Source organism: Lonchura striata, chromosome 1, assembly GCF_046129695.1.
Source record: "Lonchura striata isolate bLonStr1 chromosome 1, bLonStr1.mat, whole genome shotgun sequence".
Lineage (NCBI taxonomy): Eukaryota > Metazoa > Chordata > Aves > Passeriformes > Estrildidae > Lonchura > Lonchura striata.
This window is the reverse complement of record NC_134603.1, coordinates 135603533-135620453: the sequence shown is the minus strand read 5'-3', so window position 1 is coordinate 135620453 and position 16921 is coordinate 135603533. Positions and strand designations below refer to the sequence as shown.

The following is a 16921-nucleotide window of genomic DNA, read 5'->3' as shown; positions in this document are numbered from 1 at the left end:
CTCTTGAGGTGACAGAGAATGATGGAGTTTACTCATGCTCTCACTCGGTGTCAGAAATTATAGAAGGGTTTAGAAACGAGATACTTGTTGCAAAAGGATCAATTATCCTTGCAGGAGGCAATATGCTGGAAAAAGCTGGGCAATAGGACATTGGTATTTAACAGCCAGATAAGAATCTGCAGTAAGAATGACTTTCTAGACCTAAATCCTTTTTTTCCTCTGAGAACTCTATTTTGATTAATTGTTTCAGCAGAATGGCTATCAGACTGTTGAACATAAGTCCTTACTTTCTGTTTCCCCATAGTCAGTGGCATTTGCTTGCAAAGTGGTTAGGATTGCCAAGGTGGTGTCAATGCTGACATCTCTCTAAAGACTTGCTCCAGAGATAATGGGTCTAGAGGCAGAAGAAATGTGTGGGAAAACATTAAATTATCACCCCTCAAAACAGTGTGTACTGCTTGAAACTGCTGCAAGCTCTCAAAGACAGAGGAAAAAAGACCTATTATTTCAGAATAACAGCATACACATATCGTGCTCATGGGCAAAGACAGGAGCTGACTGCTCCAACAAGGAGTACTTAGAGCTCAGACAAGTGTCTTGTGACATCAAGGGGAACCAGAATGGTTACAGCCTAGCTGAAAAGGCAGAGCTGAGGAGTAAGACCTCTTAAGCCCCTTGGAAAGATGTGGTAGAATAATGGTCCTTAAAGCAGAATTCTCCTAGTTCAGTCAGCCTTTCCTTTGGGTAAACCACTGCAATTTAAAGGTGTACAAATGGAATATGATGACGAACACATTTTTGGAGGTGTCTTTGTCTGTCCTTTTGGCTTTGTGCCTATAAACTACTACTATTGTCATGGTCTTCTGTAAAAAAAATCTGAAAAGGATGTAATTGTGAGTAGCTGCATAGCTGTTCAAGCATTTATAGTGGATTTGGAGTTATTATACAAACTTTTGCACAAATCTCAACAAATACTTCTTTGAAAATGTAAAATAAAATAATGGAGGAAAATAAATGGTTTTGGAAAGTTTCTGCATTTGATGTGAATTTCTGAAATGTATTTTAAACTATATGGCCAAAATTTAAAAAAATAAAGGTTTTCAGATGCTTCTGGTGAAGTATTTACAGTGTTATATTGATTTTTATGAAGAGCTAAATTATTCTGGTAAATCAGGCATGTTTGAAATAAGTTGGGGAAATAACTCAATCATTCCTATTCCAATAATTAGAAAATGTATCATCAACAATTAAAAATAGTTTAAAAACTAAATACTATCATCCAGAATTTAATTTAAAAAAAATCACTTTAGGTATGTTCTTACTTGAATCTTCAGACTATAATGTTGAAGAGTACCTATTTCATTCTTACAGTCTCAAGTATAACTTATTTATAGTATTACGCAGAGTAATATCCTTATTGATGGACAAGAAAGTTATTGTATCAAGTAATGCATAAATAGGAAACAAACAAAATTTTCAGTCAAACTGGTTTTCCATCTAAGACAGAAGCAAAAGAAAATAGATATGTGATTCAAGAGGAATACAATGAGACTGCATCAATCAACATTCTGTGGAATGTAATTAGTACATGGTTGAGCCTAATTGGTATGCCTATCTGCCTACAGACTGGTTCTGTGTGAGTAAGTATCTAGGTGTAGGTATGACACACCATATGTATAAATCTCAGGGAATGAGAAATTGCTATGATGGAAGTGAGGACGATTGATTAATCAAGACAGGTTTAAACTTAAAAACAAAACTTTACTGCATAAATACTCACTAACAAAATACATTTCTACTGTTTAGTCATTAATAATTATTAGTCAATATTACTCCATATTTGAAGCAGTTAGCCCTTAACAGCCATCCTGTACTAGCAAACCATATCCGATATCCCAGAGCCGATGCCAGGGATTCAGCACCAGTGGTTACAGTCCTTGAGAGTCTCAGTCACGGCACTGCTCAGACTCAAGAGCTCTTCAGCCAAGGATGTCAACATGAAAAGGATGTCTTCCTTCCCCCTCCTCCAAGTCCAAATCCAGGATTTTTACCTTGTATAAAATATTGCAGTCTTCAGAGAGCTCTTAGTCCTTGACTTCTGACTCCTAGGACTTTGAGAGACTTGAAGAGAATACTTTCCCAGGCTGCAGCAGATGCCTTATCTTGTGCATCAGTTATGATCTTGGGTTTTTCCTTACCTATTGTTTAATTTCTGTTTCATTTCAAGTAGTCTTTTTCCTTCTCTTAAGGTTGCAACTCTTTAATGATCAGTAAGGTATTTACAGTTCTGGGACCTTTGTTTTCAGTCTGTGCCTGTATTTTCAAGGCCTTTACTGACATCCCAGGCTAAAACTCCACATCATAACGAGAGACACCTGGCATAAAGCTTCAGCTGACCTGCAAGTTCTCATAACATATGGTAACAAGCCTAATAGGCCAGGACTGACTGTTACACAGGCACAGCAAGAATAAGGCTTGAGGTTTATTTCTGACAAAACTGTTTTTAATGAGCATGAAAATATTTCCAAATTGCTTACACCTAATTAGTGTGATTTTTGAAAGAGTTCAAAGCAAGCTAATATTAATTATATTTGGCTTAGCATGCTTCTACTTTCATGAGTGCCATGGGCATCTGCTTTGGCCACATAGAAAAGAGGATTGAATAATGAAAACTAGTAGTGAGAAACTGGTACACATTTACTTAGTATTTCTTGGGTTTGTATAACTTATGAAAGGAATGAAGAAAACCAAAAGTATCAAGACTGACTATTGATACTGAAATAATTACAAAGTAGTAGCCACAGTGACAATTCAGAGATAAGTACTGCCTTGAATTGAGATGTTGCATTATCCACTTTGAACATTGACCAGGGAATAGTAGATGCCTTTTTCAGCCAGAAGCTGCTGGTGGGTGCCTTGCTCTACGACCCTGCCATTCTGGACCACGCTGATCTTGTCAGCATTTTGGATGGTGGAGAGGCGGTGAGCTATCACGATGCACGTGCGACCTTCTCGAGCTTTATCCAGCGCTTCCTGGACAATCTGCACAATGAACAAACCAAAAGGTGAGCCATTCTGGCAGCTGCCATGACATACACCTCAATTGCCATCTGTAAACTCTAATATGGCAGTGAAGGAAAGGGAATATCTGTTGCTCAAGTATCTTGATTTAGAATTAGCTTACGTCTTGGCAGAGTCCAGTCTGTTAGAGTGGATAATGCTGTGATAGTTAAGAGAATTAGAATGACCCAAGCTCATTACTGAGATGCATGGCAGGAAAAAAAGAGAAAATTATTTTAAATTGTAGAAGATGTTCTGACTGGATATAAAAAGGATTCACTGCAAGGATAATTAGGCATTGGAACAGGGACAAAAACATCTTTACTGAATCTCCTTGAGATTTTCAAGTACTCTACCAGACATTGCGTAAAATAATCTAAATTTGAGTTCAGTATTGGCCTTTACGTGAAGAGGAGGTTTAACTGGGGACCTCCACAGCTTCCTTTCATGACTGATTCATTATATATGGAACTCTATTCTTGGGCCAACTGGTATCCTACTAGTTCTCATGATTTCACAGGGAGTCTCATGAATCACATTTTCTTAAAGCTATCACTAGCAGAAAGATATTAAAAACAATCTCTGCTTTCTTGTATTTATTCCTTATGCTTATTAATGCAGAAGAAAGTAAGAGGTTAAATTTAAATACCTATAATAATATAATAATATAATAAATTTAAATACATATAATCAAGAAAACAATAAATCATAGTATTATTTAATGGCATTTCCCCCTTAAACCTCATTTTTTCGTGCCTACAATTGATCAAAACTCAGCAGAAATCTTAACTTTCCAGATTATAATATATGATATAATATTTGCTCATTAATAGTAAGTATTTTGTAGACTCTCTGTTAATTCTCTACAGCTGGATTGTACTGTTGTAATATCAAGATTACAGTTCTGGCCTTGAAATATAAGTAAATATTTTACCAATTTTTACCTAAAATTTTAATTTTAGCCATGAACATGTAGCAAGAATCAGAAAGCAATGGGCAAAGGAAAAAAACTTAATAAAGCCACATATCACAGTTTCACAGGAAAAAAAAAAAAACAACCTATGTTCTCTGGCAGCATCCTCAATATTTTTGGCTTCTGTAGTTTGAGTGTCCTGATTCAATTTTGATAGCATTTTCTCAGTTGAAGCCTGAAGACTTCTAGGCTAAGGAATAGCTACTTCATAGCAACTTCAATCTGCCTACTGCCATACAGATGTAAAAAATACTTTTCTTTTCCCCAAGGAGGGGTAAGACATTTATATTTGTCTATTATTTACCTAAATATGTAATTTGCATAAAACACCATATTTCCAGCTTTTGGCTTTAAACTGTGGGAATAAAAACAGTAATCATAATCCAAAAAAAAAAAGTTTAGATTCCAGATTTCTGGCTCAGACTTAAGTTACCTTTTCACTTTCTGTGTCTAAGGCAGAAGTAGCTTCATCCAGAAGCAGAATTTGGGGCTTGCGTACAAGAGCTCGGGCAATCGCGATGCGTTGTTTCTGGCCACCAGAAAGTTGGGTTCCCTTGTCTCCGACACGGGTATTGTATTTCTGGAAAAAATGTAATAATTTCAGGCTGTGAATGAAAATCAGTTTGGATGTATATTGAAGCATATAAATTCTGACACCAGCCTCCCATAATCTGCATATTCCATACCAGTAGCTTTCTGGAAACAGCTGACCAGAATTTCTATCTGCCATAGATCTATAGATCATTTACTAGTAGACTTCTTTATAACATCCAATGTTTAATAAATTCAAAGCAACAAGCTACTCTAAAGTTGAAATGACAATGTTATTCTTAATCAGACAACACAACACCAAAGGTCAGTGAAAGTCTGTGACAATACTGGGGTTCAAACTCTAAAAATCATGCAAAGTGAGATGAGCATTCAGGGGAAATCTGATTAAAGTTTTAGCCTTTCTGAATACTTGTAATTACATCTTCCTGGTCACTGCATAAGGACATGATTTTGTGCATGGCAGACCTTTTATCTGACCCAAGATGCTCAGTCTTATATTATTATGTGTTTGCCTCATGCACATAAGTGAAAATTTCTTAGTAATTATCAGACCACAGGAATACTTGAAATTCAAATTCTGGCTAGGTATAACTGTAAGAAAGTGTAAACTCATCAGTCTAGCAGAATCTTTTACATATGCTTGAGACAGACAGGAGCTTAAAAAAAAATCGTCAACTTTAAAACCCCACCCCTTAGTAGCAGCTCTCTGTTAGTTATAATTGTGTGTCTTCTTCCTTGAGATCTTAAAATTCCACTCTCCACCTGACAAAGGAATCTCCCAGAGTAAAAATAAGTATGGTAAATACAATTAGGTAAGGAAAATATTTTAAAAAATGTTTCAGATTTATTTTCATCTCAGAGAATTATTGTACCCCAGGTACAGTAAGCAGAGAGTTTTTCCCTGCTACTTAAGTTCACCTCCAGTTCTGAGAAGGAAAGAAAGGGAATAACTTACATCTGGCAGTGAGTCAATGAAGGAATGAATATTGGCTTGTTTTGCTGCACTAACAATTTCCTCAAAGGAGACCTCCCGGCTGTTGTCTCCATAGGCGATGTTTTCGGCAATAGTGCAGTCAAACAGGATTGGTTCTTGTGAGACGATACCAATCTGAGCTCTCAACCACTGGATATTCAGTGCCTTTGCATTTTTGCCATCAAAAATCTGAGAAAGCAAACATTTTAAATTTTAGTCACATGGTTATATATGAATTTGAGACTTACTGTAAATCCATACACAGAAGTTGTGCAATTGTGCAGCTCTTTCCTTAGCTCTTTCTTACCTATTGCAAGCCCACATAATCCCTTCCCCTCCTTCTTGTTCCAAAATTTTCTAATTCATAAAAGTGAATGCTGCCTCAGTCCTTTTCTTTACTTCAATATTAATTTAGGATTTTGAAGACAGTGGAAGATAGGGTATGCTGAAGCAACGTCAAAGAACTTTGGGTAAAGTTCTTTCAATTGTTTCTTCAGCAGGAAAATTTTCCTCTATTTTGCATCTATAAAGAAGAAATTTATTTCCTAAGATATCATTTCAGCCAGTTTTCTTCATTGGCAACTCTCATACTTCTGCTAAATATGGCTGTTGAATTGCTATCATTTTTTGTTAGATAAATAAAAACATAATTTTATTTTTATTTTTTATGCATCAGCTTCATAATTGCACAAGTCACCTTAACTTGGACACAAATAAACCACGACATTAAAAGGGCTGTTAAATCTCCACTAGAGTGATCCAGTGCAGCACTTAGGCTTCGTGTTGGGTTACAAGATCAGCTGGGTAGCTGAAGAATTGCCCCCTTCATAACATGGCTGTTGGAGGAGATTATTCTACTAACTCTACAGCTGGTCCTCTACAGTCAATTTTCAGCCAATATAACTTTTTCTTCAATGGAAAAGGTGTCATAATGAACCTGATTCAAAATCCAATGAAATGAGGGAACTTTTGTGAACAGCTGTTCTGACAGTTTCTGCTTTAAGCTAAACCCCTGTCACTCAGTTCACAGTGCAGCTCATCTTGAGAATTAGTCCAGCACTTTTGTGGTTTCTATGGCACAGGTCTGTGCTTTACCCTTCAGTAAACTGTTGTTGTTATTTATGGACACAAGGTCAGAAACCCTGATAAGAAAGTTGCACTTTGTTAAACACACTTTTGGAGCAACTATGCTGCTTCTTTCTACACATCACTTTGCTAAACTGAACCTTTTTGGGCACTTTGAACCTCAAAAAAAAATTTAAATTGTATCTAGGCTTTATTTAAGTATAGTTTTATGTTTTGTGAGTATCTCTGCAGAGACAAGCTCTAAAATCCTTCTTATTCTCACCTCATAAAGGTCAAAATGTGTTATTCTGTTTCAGACAAAACCTCTGAGCACATTTACATCAAAGAACAATTATCAGCAATTAACAGTACCACTATGTGAAAAAAAAGTTGTAAAGTTGCTGAATGAGTAGTAAAGGAAACCCTATATTTTAAACCAGAATTACTAAAAATATTTACAATCTATCACTTAATAAGCAGGCATACTCTTAAAGATGTTTCTGACAAGTAAAAATTATGAAAAAAATACTTTTGTCAATGTTCACCTTTTTTTTTGATAGAACATAGAAAATTCTATTACTAGATCAAACAGAAGTAGATACATATATTTATTAGTTTTTAAACTGTTCTTATTACAAAAACCTCAATAATTGTAATGTGGGAAACTGGGACTTACATACATCTAGTTTAATTAAGGAGACCCAATGAGTCTCTGCTGATCTTTACATTAAAAATACTTAAAAAATAAAACTAGCAACACCTATTGTACTTATAACATCACAGAAAACCAATGAAGAACATCCTCCCTTAAGCTGTTGACCTGTTCTTGCAAAAATACTTACCATTTCTCCATCAAGTGGGTCATAAAATCTCTCCAGCAGCTGAACAACAGTGCTCTTTCCACAGCCACTGCTGCCAACAAGAGCCAGGGTTTGTCCCTTTTCTACTTTTAGATTCAACCCTTGCAGGATTTTGACTTCTGGTCGGTTTGGGTAGTTAAATGCCACATCTTTCATTGTTATGTTTCCCTCAAATGTTTCCTATAATGAAAATATTATCACTGTTATTCTTTAAGACAATTTCACAGATGATTAGAATTGCAGAAGTATCCCCAGCCCCCCAGAAATCAATAGAGATTTTCAAAACAAATACCCTTTTGACTCTATGTGCAAAAGCTGGACTCACAATAGATAACTTGGTCCATGCTGTGTTCAGATAGTGTCAAAGATGCATTGTGATAAGGATGTAATCAGAAGGAGAGGAAGAATCAGTTTGAAGAGAAAGAGTGCTGTCCATGTCACCAATAAATAGCATCACCCATCAGACATGGCTTACTCACAGGCTTGTCTCCTTCCTCACTGTAACTGTCTATTGAGGGCACTCTTTCAAACAGCAGAAACAAGTGGGCTGCTGATATCTTGGCTTTGGCATAGTCTGGAGCAAAAGAACTGCTTTGTCCTAGTGCCATTGCACCAAATACAACAGCTGAAAACACTCTATAAAGAAATCAGGAAAAAAATATCAACAGACAATGAAGAGAAGAACAGTGGAAATGTGGCTGGACTCAACTTCTAGTCAGAGAAAAAAGAAGGCTAAATTTAGAAAGAATAAAATAGTAATCAACTATTAATGCTTTAATTATTCACTTAGCTCCAGAAATTTCTTTTTACCCTCATTTAATGACATGAGATAAACACGCCTGCATTCCAAATTAAGTCTTTTCATTACTTATTAGCAGTAATTTCTTTAGTTAATTCTAGTTAGTATATTAAGTCTCTGCTGGGGCTATGAGGAAAGGGGTCAATGGATGGAATCATTATTACTCTAATGCAGTTCCATCCTCACTGTGGTTTCCTCTGTAGGGTTCAATGACCTTTAGGAATTAATTTCACTTTTTAAGGCATCAATGAAAATAAGAAATCAAGCTTGTAACAAGATGACAATAAATATTTAATTTTCTACCACATCTCTGCTGGAAAATTTGAATTTACAATTACTGACAAAGATTGAAAACTGTGCTTTTATTTGGTTCTGATGACTTTCATGGCATTTTATGGAATTTGATGTAATTTATAGGCTACGTTAGAATAGTTTAAGACCCTGTTGTCTTCAGCTATTACTTACTGCCACACACCATAGAAACAAAATCATCACCAAGAACAGCTATTTGATATATGACACCTCTTAGCCTGTTTTAAGGCAAAGTAAAATAGATTCATTTTTATTAACTTTGTCTTTTTTCTTCAGAGCTACATAGAGTGATCTGTTTTATTCTGTGTTTGAGCAGTGAAGAAGGGCTCACACAGCTTTTGCTCAAACCCTCCCTTTCAAATCTAACTGAAAATTCAGTCAGCTGGCTAGAGATGTTCAGCTAGCAGATGGAATGCAGTCACTTTTTAACATCTTCTGGTCAAAATGAGCTGTGTTAACTATCTTTAATTAGGTTGGCAACAAAAAAACAGTGTGGTTGACCTTAGGTATTCAGGTCACTGATATCCACACTGGTAGGATCTCAGTCTATCATACTTGTTTCCAAAGCCCTGTATTGAACTGTTGCACTTAAATTACAAATAATTTTCCTGAACAGACAGAAAAGGGATTGCAAAAGAGATACTTACAGAAATACTTTTTTATACTCAGTGTGATCATTTACCACTAGATAGGCACCAAACCGGAAGCAGCCGGCATAGGTGAAGAACATCATTGCTTGTGAAAGGGCAAAACAAAAGCCAAATATATGTGCCTTCTTCACAGAATTTCTGTACAGAAAGAATGCATACCATCAAAGTGTGCAGTCATACTGAAATCCTAGTACACAAAAAATAATTTACTTCAATTGATACTGATATAAATGGAAAGTTTACAGACTGAAACATTAACCAAAAACACATCTCTCTTGTAGGGCAATAAGTTCTTATTTATACTAGAACAACAGAAAGATGAAAGTCTTGCAGCTATCCCATCAATGTCAACCCTGAGAATGGTTAGGAATTGTTCTGCAAATCACGAGATATGAACTCAAAAGCCAGCAGCCTGGGAAAAAAGCTAAATAATATCTTTTATGTCCTGCACTGTGCCCTAACAACTTATTTATTATGGTAGATATGTTAGTGGCACTCCTGCTTCTTTCCCATTATATCTGTGTACATGTACTTTCATTTCCTTTACTTTTCTCATAGATGTCTGAAAATGAAACATTCCATTCTGGAACAAATATAACTTCAATTAATAGAATCTATTTAGTTGTTTACTTTAAGATGTTTAAATTTTGCTTCAGTCCAGACAGACTTATATTACTTTATTTTCAACCCCAAACCAGTAAGTAATTGTTCAAATGTTTTTCATCTTACTATCATTTAAATAGTGTCTTAATGTAATATTAAATTTACATTTAAATAGTTTAAAATAAATATCCAACAAATCAGGTGGAAATTTAGATTGGAACACTTCAAAAGCTCACTTAAAACCAATATTTTACCAAACCAGGTAACATTGTAATAGAAGATACCAACATTATAACAAAAAATTAATTGAAGCAAATTTTTAAAAATGTTGAGTTGTGGTGGTTGCATTTGTCAATACAAATATGCAGAACATTGACATCAATTCTGAGATAACGAAATTATACATTAAATCATACACTCTATTAAAAATATTATTGTTGAAGTAAATATTTGCAATTTATTATAGGGGTTTTTTTAGTTTAGGTTTTTTTTTATTATACCTGTAGGGTAGAATCAGATGTTCTCCATACATCAACTCAAATTTTCTTTCTAGTGTCAAGCTAACAACAGTTCTAATATTTTCTATTGCTTCTGTGGCAATCTGCAATAGAAAAACAAATGTTTTAATCAAAAGTATGCTGCAATTCTTTATTCTAAATTAATAGAAGATTCTGTGGGAGTATAATTTTATATTTTATACTGGTTATTAAAATCATAGACTGTGATATAAAATAAGCATTTTACATTTTTCTTTTTAGGACAATGAGATTTTCTTACAATGCTCAGAATCTTCTGACAAGACCTCTTTAATATTCTACAAAGAAATGGTGAAAAACTATTAGACAGCAATAACAAATATAGAAAATATGCTCAACATGCAAAATGGCATATTAGCATTCAACTTCCAGTCTGCAGAGTTTGGGCTATAATCAAAATGTCCAGGTTAATTAGGTGCCTTTGAGCCTGAGATCTCAGCAGTAAATATTTACTCTGGTACCTTCTTTTAGTTTGCAGATTCTTTAGACTTGAGTCATTTGTATGCATAAATGTTCCAGGGGATATTCAGATTAGATATTTTTAAAAAAATTCACTGTTAGGGTGGTCAGGTATTCAAATAGATTGCCCAAGTAGGTGGTGGAGTCACTGTCTCTGCAGTGCTCAAGAGATGGATGTGGCACTGTGGTTTAGGGGTCATTTTGTTGGTGCTGCCTTGATGGTTGGACTTGATGACCTTTAAGGTCTCTTCCAACCTTGATGATTCTCTCAAAAGACTCTCAAGGCTTTAATGCATTTTGCTATTGTACACATTTCATGTAATTTTAATTTAAGACCATAAAGTTAGGTTTTTTAGTAACCTAAGTTCAGCAACTCTTTGCAGAAAGCAAATTTTCCAGGTGGAACACTATTTTTACTGAAAAAGAATCCCATATTTTTTAAAAAATGAGAATTTAATAAAATGCCTGTAGTCCAGCGCATGCTTAGGTGGTCTTGAGAAGGTAAACTTACATTACTATAAGAAGAAAATATTTTTTTAAGTTTGAAGAAAATATTTTTTTAAGTTTAAAAAAAACCCATAAATATTCGTAGCGCTTGGGCTAATTCTTCAAAATATGCTGCATTAAGAAAGTCTTTACTGTTTATTCCAAGAATTGCCATCTATTTTATATCATATCTTACAACCAAACAACATAAAATAAATGCACATCCCTCCGAGAGAAGCAGAAGAAATGTACCTAGTTGAAGGGAAGAGAATGGAGTTGCATGACTGTAGATAAAGGATTTTCTTTTCAGCAACTTTTAAATAGAGTAAGACATTTTAGAGGAAGAGATTTTAGAAAAGTTTTACCTTGAAGAAAGCAGTGTCTGGGAAGTGATGAAATAGTTGTTCTGTCCCAAAAGGATTTTTGGAATGAAGTGACATTAAATGCCTTCATTTAATTTGTTAAACAAGAGTCTAGCCTTCTTGCTTTTCAGTTCTCATCTTACTCTTCCACTCAAGAAACAAAGGAATGGCAAACAGAAACCAGTGGATATATACATATTATCACTGCAAACATTAATAAGATGAAGAAGGAGAAAAAAAAAAAAAAAGCAGTGTAATAAATGTAAGATAGCAAAAAGGGATGACAGGAAAAAAAAAGAATGTCAAAATGAGAGTGGTTGCAAAATAAGGAAAACAAAGATGTCTTGAAAAGGAATGAGAAGAGAATATGCCTGAATTGTCTTTAGCACATTCCAGCATTTAACAACAAAAATATTAATTGGTTAATACCATAAGTCTTAAATCGTTTTTGAAGAGGTTTGATGCTCTGTAGGTCTACTAGTGTACCTGGCTGTCTTTGGAACTTGTATATTGTGAAATTTTCTGTACTCAGAAGTCATTCATCCATTAACAATGCTTTGGTAAATATGACTGTATACATTATACAGAAATAGATTGATTTCTCTAGACCCACCTTTCCTGCAGCTTCCAGCTCTCGTTTATCTTTCTTAGCATGCCCAGCCAACATCTTCATTTCAATCATTCCTGCCACTGCAATGATGGGCACAACAGCTAAAAGTAGCAGGGTCAGCTTCCAGACATAAATTAATGATATAAGAATTCCAGTCCCCAGGTTGGCTATGTTTTGGGCAATTAATGCTAGTCTGACACCAGTTGCCTGGACAAAGGAAAAAAGGCATTTCTTACCAACATAACTGCAATTTAAATAAGAAAAGCATTTTCAACCACAAAATTCCTGATTCTCAAAGCACTACTTAGGAAGTCTCAACTCAGTTTCGCTATTTTACAAAATGGCAGTTTCTTAAATGCTTTTGTAAAAAATTATCTAGATCATTTTTATTTCTTCTTTCCCCATATCCTGATTACTTCAATTTTTACTCTTCAATTTCTAAATTCTGCTCTTGACACTGAACAAGCTTTGCCCTCATTACATACTCACATTTACATCTAAACATTAAAATCTGTCATATTTTCTAGATCACAGAGCTAACTTTACACATCATCACACAGAGCCCAATAAAGAAGAAGAGTAAATATTTAACTTTTCCTATGGAAATAAAGCCAAAGATACTTCAGAATCCTCCAGTTTAGAAAAAAAGCAAGCATATAACTTCATGTAGCAGTAAAAATTTACTTAAGCATACACAAATGATTACATTCAGTGTGCTTTAGCTTGATATTTCAGACCCCTGAAAGTACATAATTGATTTATAAAGAATCTCCATAAGGTAACAGAGAAAAGGAAGTTAATTGCTGACAGTTCTTTTTTTTAATAGGTAATCTGTACAACCAAAAAAATAGCAGAAGATTGTAAACTGAATAAACTTAGTTGCATGTCTTTAGGTGAATAAGACCTCGTTAAAAAGACTTCTTAGGTAGGATATTCCAAATAAATTTGTTTAATAATAAAGATCACAATACAGCAAAATAATTTTTTTAATAAAAATGTATTTGGAAATTAGTCTGTAAATACATATTCACCATAATTTTCATAAAGTGCATCAGTGCATTCTCTACCAGCTATTGGTATATATACAATTATTATATATATACCAATAGCACCAATAGCTGGAATAATAATTTTTATATAATTTTTTATTCATAAAATATACTATTTTATAATATATTTTAGTTTTCAAAATCAAGCTAGTCAAACCTAATCTGCAACTTAATTACATGCCAAACTATATAGGAAAACTTTCAACCCAAAATTGTACTTACACCTTTCACATTAGAGGCATCATTAGCAAGTCTTGTAGTTAATGCTCCAGTGCTATTTTTAGGATTATCAAACCAGGCCATATCCTACAATAAGAAAAATTATTTTTAAGGCCAGATTTTGGTCATATCAAATAAACTGCTAAGTAAATCTGGTATGTGCCAGTGCCTTAGTTCTACATATTTAAATAAGTTTGATTCCATCTTTGCACATTGCATATATTTAGAAAGAAGTGTAATCTTGTGAATCATTGCTGTATTCATTGTCACTGCTGAGAAGGAAGGGGAGCAGCTGAGAGATTCCCAAAAGCAAAATTTACCCTCCCTCACTGCTGCTCCATCACTGGATCTGCCTGGAAGAGAGGACTCTTTGGTCACACTCCCTCATGGCTGCAAAGCTATTTGGGGACGAGTTAAGTGTAAAGCATTTTTAGGTTAAAAAATAAAATATTCCTTGCTTTGTTTCTTCCCATATTGAAGAGGCTTATTTGGAAGCTATGAGACACCAACAAATCAACAACAACAACAAAAAATCCCCAAACCAAACCAAATGAAAAATCAAACTCTTCTACCTGACCAAAGCTAATTGTTGGGATCAGGTACACAGTTTATGATTTATTCACCATGTGACCAAATATCTGATTTAAACTGTAATGCGTTGTATGCATTTAATGAGGTCCTGGTAATGTATTACAGGCATTTGTAACCTCAAGACTCAATTGTAAGATTGCCTTTTCATTAGATTTTTAGTATGGCTGATCTACAAATTGTGATTTTTCAGACTACAACAGTTTTCTGTCACATTTAAAATAGTCATGTTCAGATCAATTAAATTTTGTATCTTCATGTAGCTTTATGTGCAAGACTTAAAACCCCATATCTATCATACTTTGTATTTCAAAATCTAAAATACAGATCCTGAAATCATGCAAAATTAAGGCAAATTTAGAATTACTGCACAACATTACATTCTATTTATATTTTAACTCTCTGAAAGTGGTTTTACTTTCCAGTACACAATTTTATTGTTGCATTAACAAACAATTAAATTATAGATTTGAGGGCTTGTATGAAGACTTCCAATAAATTTAAAAACCCCACATATCTGTACATATCACAATTTAAATCAGACATTTGAAGTAAGAGTGACAGTGTAAGTTGTATTGCATTTCTTTAGGGGAGAAAGGGCCCAAAGAAAGCAAAGCAGGCAAATGAACAGATAATGGAATACTGCTGGTGCAAATCAACTTGTCAGGCCCTTGTAACTTGCCTGTAAAACTAAATCTTTGCAAGGAGTACATAAAAAGCTCTTGTATTGATTTAAGATTCTCCCTGTAAGCACACTTTCCATAACCACATGTAATTAATCAAATTGGTTTCTAGTCTGATTCAATCTTCTCTGTATGATCGAGTGATGCAGAATACAATTCTTTTATACCAATACCATCAATTATTTTTAAAACCCTGGAAATCAAAATATTTATTATCTTTACCTGTCTAAGCATTGCTTTAAATGCCATGAATCGAAGCCTCATTGTAAGAATTTCTCCAGCTTTGCCAAATGTGAAACCCTGTGTGAGAAAAAGTACAATGCTTAGTATAGTATTACACCGTTTGTGTTTATTCAAGAAATATTTTAGGTAAATTGCCTCTACAATGTCAAAGTAAAAATATTGTGGTCCTGTTTGCAGAAACCAAATGTAAAACCTGGTTTAATATACGTAAATTCTAGTAGGTTCACAGTACTGACATTCAAATACTATTAATGAAAAAAAAATATAGGGAGCATAGCAACATTTCCTAGCACTGCTTTACCAGCATGCTTTAAGGAGAAGGTTGCTAATCAACACTTTGATTTCATTTGTCTAAGTCAATGTAAATCAGATTTAAACAAGTACATTTCCAGATTTAAACATTTAGGTCATTCATTTTAGATTAAAGGCTTTGTAAGGTAACCTGGGTTCAGTCAAATGCATCAGTAAAATTTTAAAAATTACCTGAACATTTATAAACTGAGCAAATCTATCATAGCCATGTACTACGCAGCTTTCCATACTCAAGGCCCTTTTCACTTGTGCAACAAGACAATTCCATAAGCAAACCAGGTTTCTGCAAGAGGCTGTTTATACTGCTGTCCCAAGCACGTTATTTCACTCTGTGGACTCATTTAATAGGTAAAACTATACCAACATGTTCCTAAATTATAAACTGGACTATATATGAAAATATTTAATATAATTACTGTTTTTTTTTTTTTCAAGTGGCACTGTTGTAGCAGGTATAACCCTTACTGGGCCTGGGAGTCTTTGGGGATTCCCACAGGAGAAATATGGGATGTTCCCTTGGAGAAGGAAAGGGCTAGGGAAGTAAAAAATTGGAGAACAAAGGCAGGAGATTGATAGATTTCCAATTACTTAAGAGATTTAAATAGGAAGGCTTGAGGTGAGAGGGGAGTGGTAAAATGTCAGGACTGGAGAGGTTGCCTGTTAGCTGGCAATGGAAAATGAGTGAGAAAATCCAGAGTTTTGTGCTGAGAAGTGTCTGACTGGTGAACAAGATGGGAATTTATAAAGTTAAGAGGTCTGAATAGATTCAAAATACCCTTAAACACAAGCAGCTCTAGGTCAAAAAAGTTTCAGCACAAGACATATCTAGAATCATAAATACAGGTTCTGGTTTGAGTTGGAGACATATTATGAAGACGCAAATTTTTAGTATATTTCAGGTCTGGTTTCTAAAACATGATGAACAATTAAAATAAGGTTAAAATATTAAAACATACCTGAAAAAAGAAAGTAAAAAAGGAAATGATCCCAAGTGCTAAAAACAGCAGTGAATATAAGTTGCTCTGTTTTCTTAAGACATCCTTGTCCGTCTCTGAAAAAATCTATAATATAAAATTTGAAACAAAGTTTCAAAATTAACTAACAATCTAAAATACTCTCATCTTTCTCAGTAACTTTTTTTGGTAATCAATTGCATTAATATGAAATCTGATCATATACTACAAAACATTTAATGTATAACAAGCATATTTCAGGTTGTAGCAAATTGTTAGCACTTTGTGTCATACAATTTTTCAGATTTTTGCAAGAATACTTCATCCACTCTTCAGCTTCACTGTGCCATGATAGTTTTTAACCTAATTTTATTAGAAATAAATATTGTGGGCTTGTAGTTTTTTGCTATTTTATTCCAACTTACCCCTATAATTTCAGAAAATATGACTGCAAATGCAGGTTGTAAACCTCCATTGATAATTGCACACAAGGTTCCAGCTACAAAGTATGGCCATTCAGTTTTGTTCAACTTCATAATTTTCAGAAATGAAGCTGGAGGTACTTCTTCAGCCT

At 34.3% G+C, this 16921-nt stretch overlaps 1 protein-coding gene across 2 annotated transcripts in view; it reads right to left on the bottom strand.

The window, feature by feature from the left end:
* Positions 1–1746: 1746 nt before the first annotated feature.
* ABCB1 (ATP binding cassette subfamily B member 1) overlaps positions 1747–16921 on the bottom strand; it is a 35792-nt gene continuing 20617 nt past the window's right edge. Inside the window, exons 17-28 of one of the 2 annotated variants that reach the window (XM_021551649.3) lie at positions 16773–16919; positions 16351–16455; positions 15062–15139; positions 13572–13655; positions 12304–12507; positions 10348–10448; positions 9242–9382; positions 7963–8119; positions 7466–7663; positions 5541–5747; positions 4467–4613; positions 1747–3042 (exon numbers count right to left, since the gene is read on the bottom strand). In XM_021551649.3, coding sequence (XP_021407324.2) covers positions 2848–3042; positions 4467–4613; positions 5541–5747; positions 7466–7663; positions 7963–8119; positions 9242–9382; positions 10348–10448; positions 12304–12507; positions 13572–13655; positions 15062–15139; positions 16351–16455; positions 16773–16919 — 1764 coding nt within the window. In that variant the 3' untranslated portion in view covers positions 1747–2847. Of the gene's footprint in view, positions 3043–4466; positions 4614–5540; positions 5748–7465; positions 7664–7962; positions 8120–9241; positions 9383–10347; positions 10449–11792; positions 11895–12303; positions 12508–13571; positions 13656–15061; positions 15140–16350; positions 16456–16772; positions 16920–16921 lie in introns of those variants that run through there. The other variant, XM_021551650.3, reaches the window with a different exon arrangement.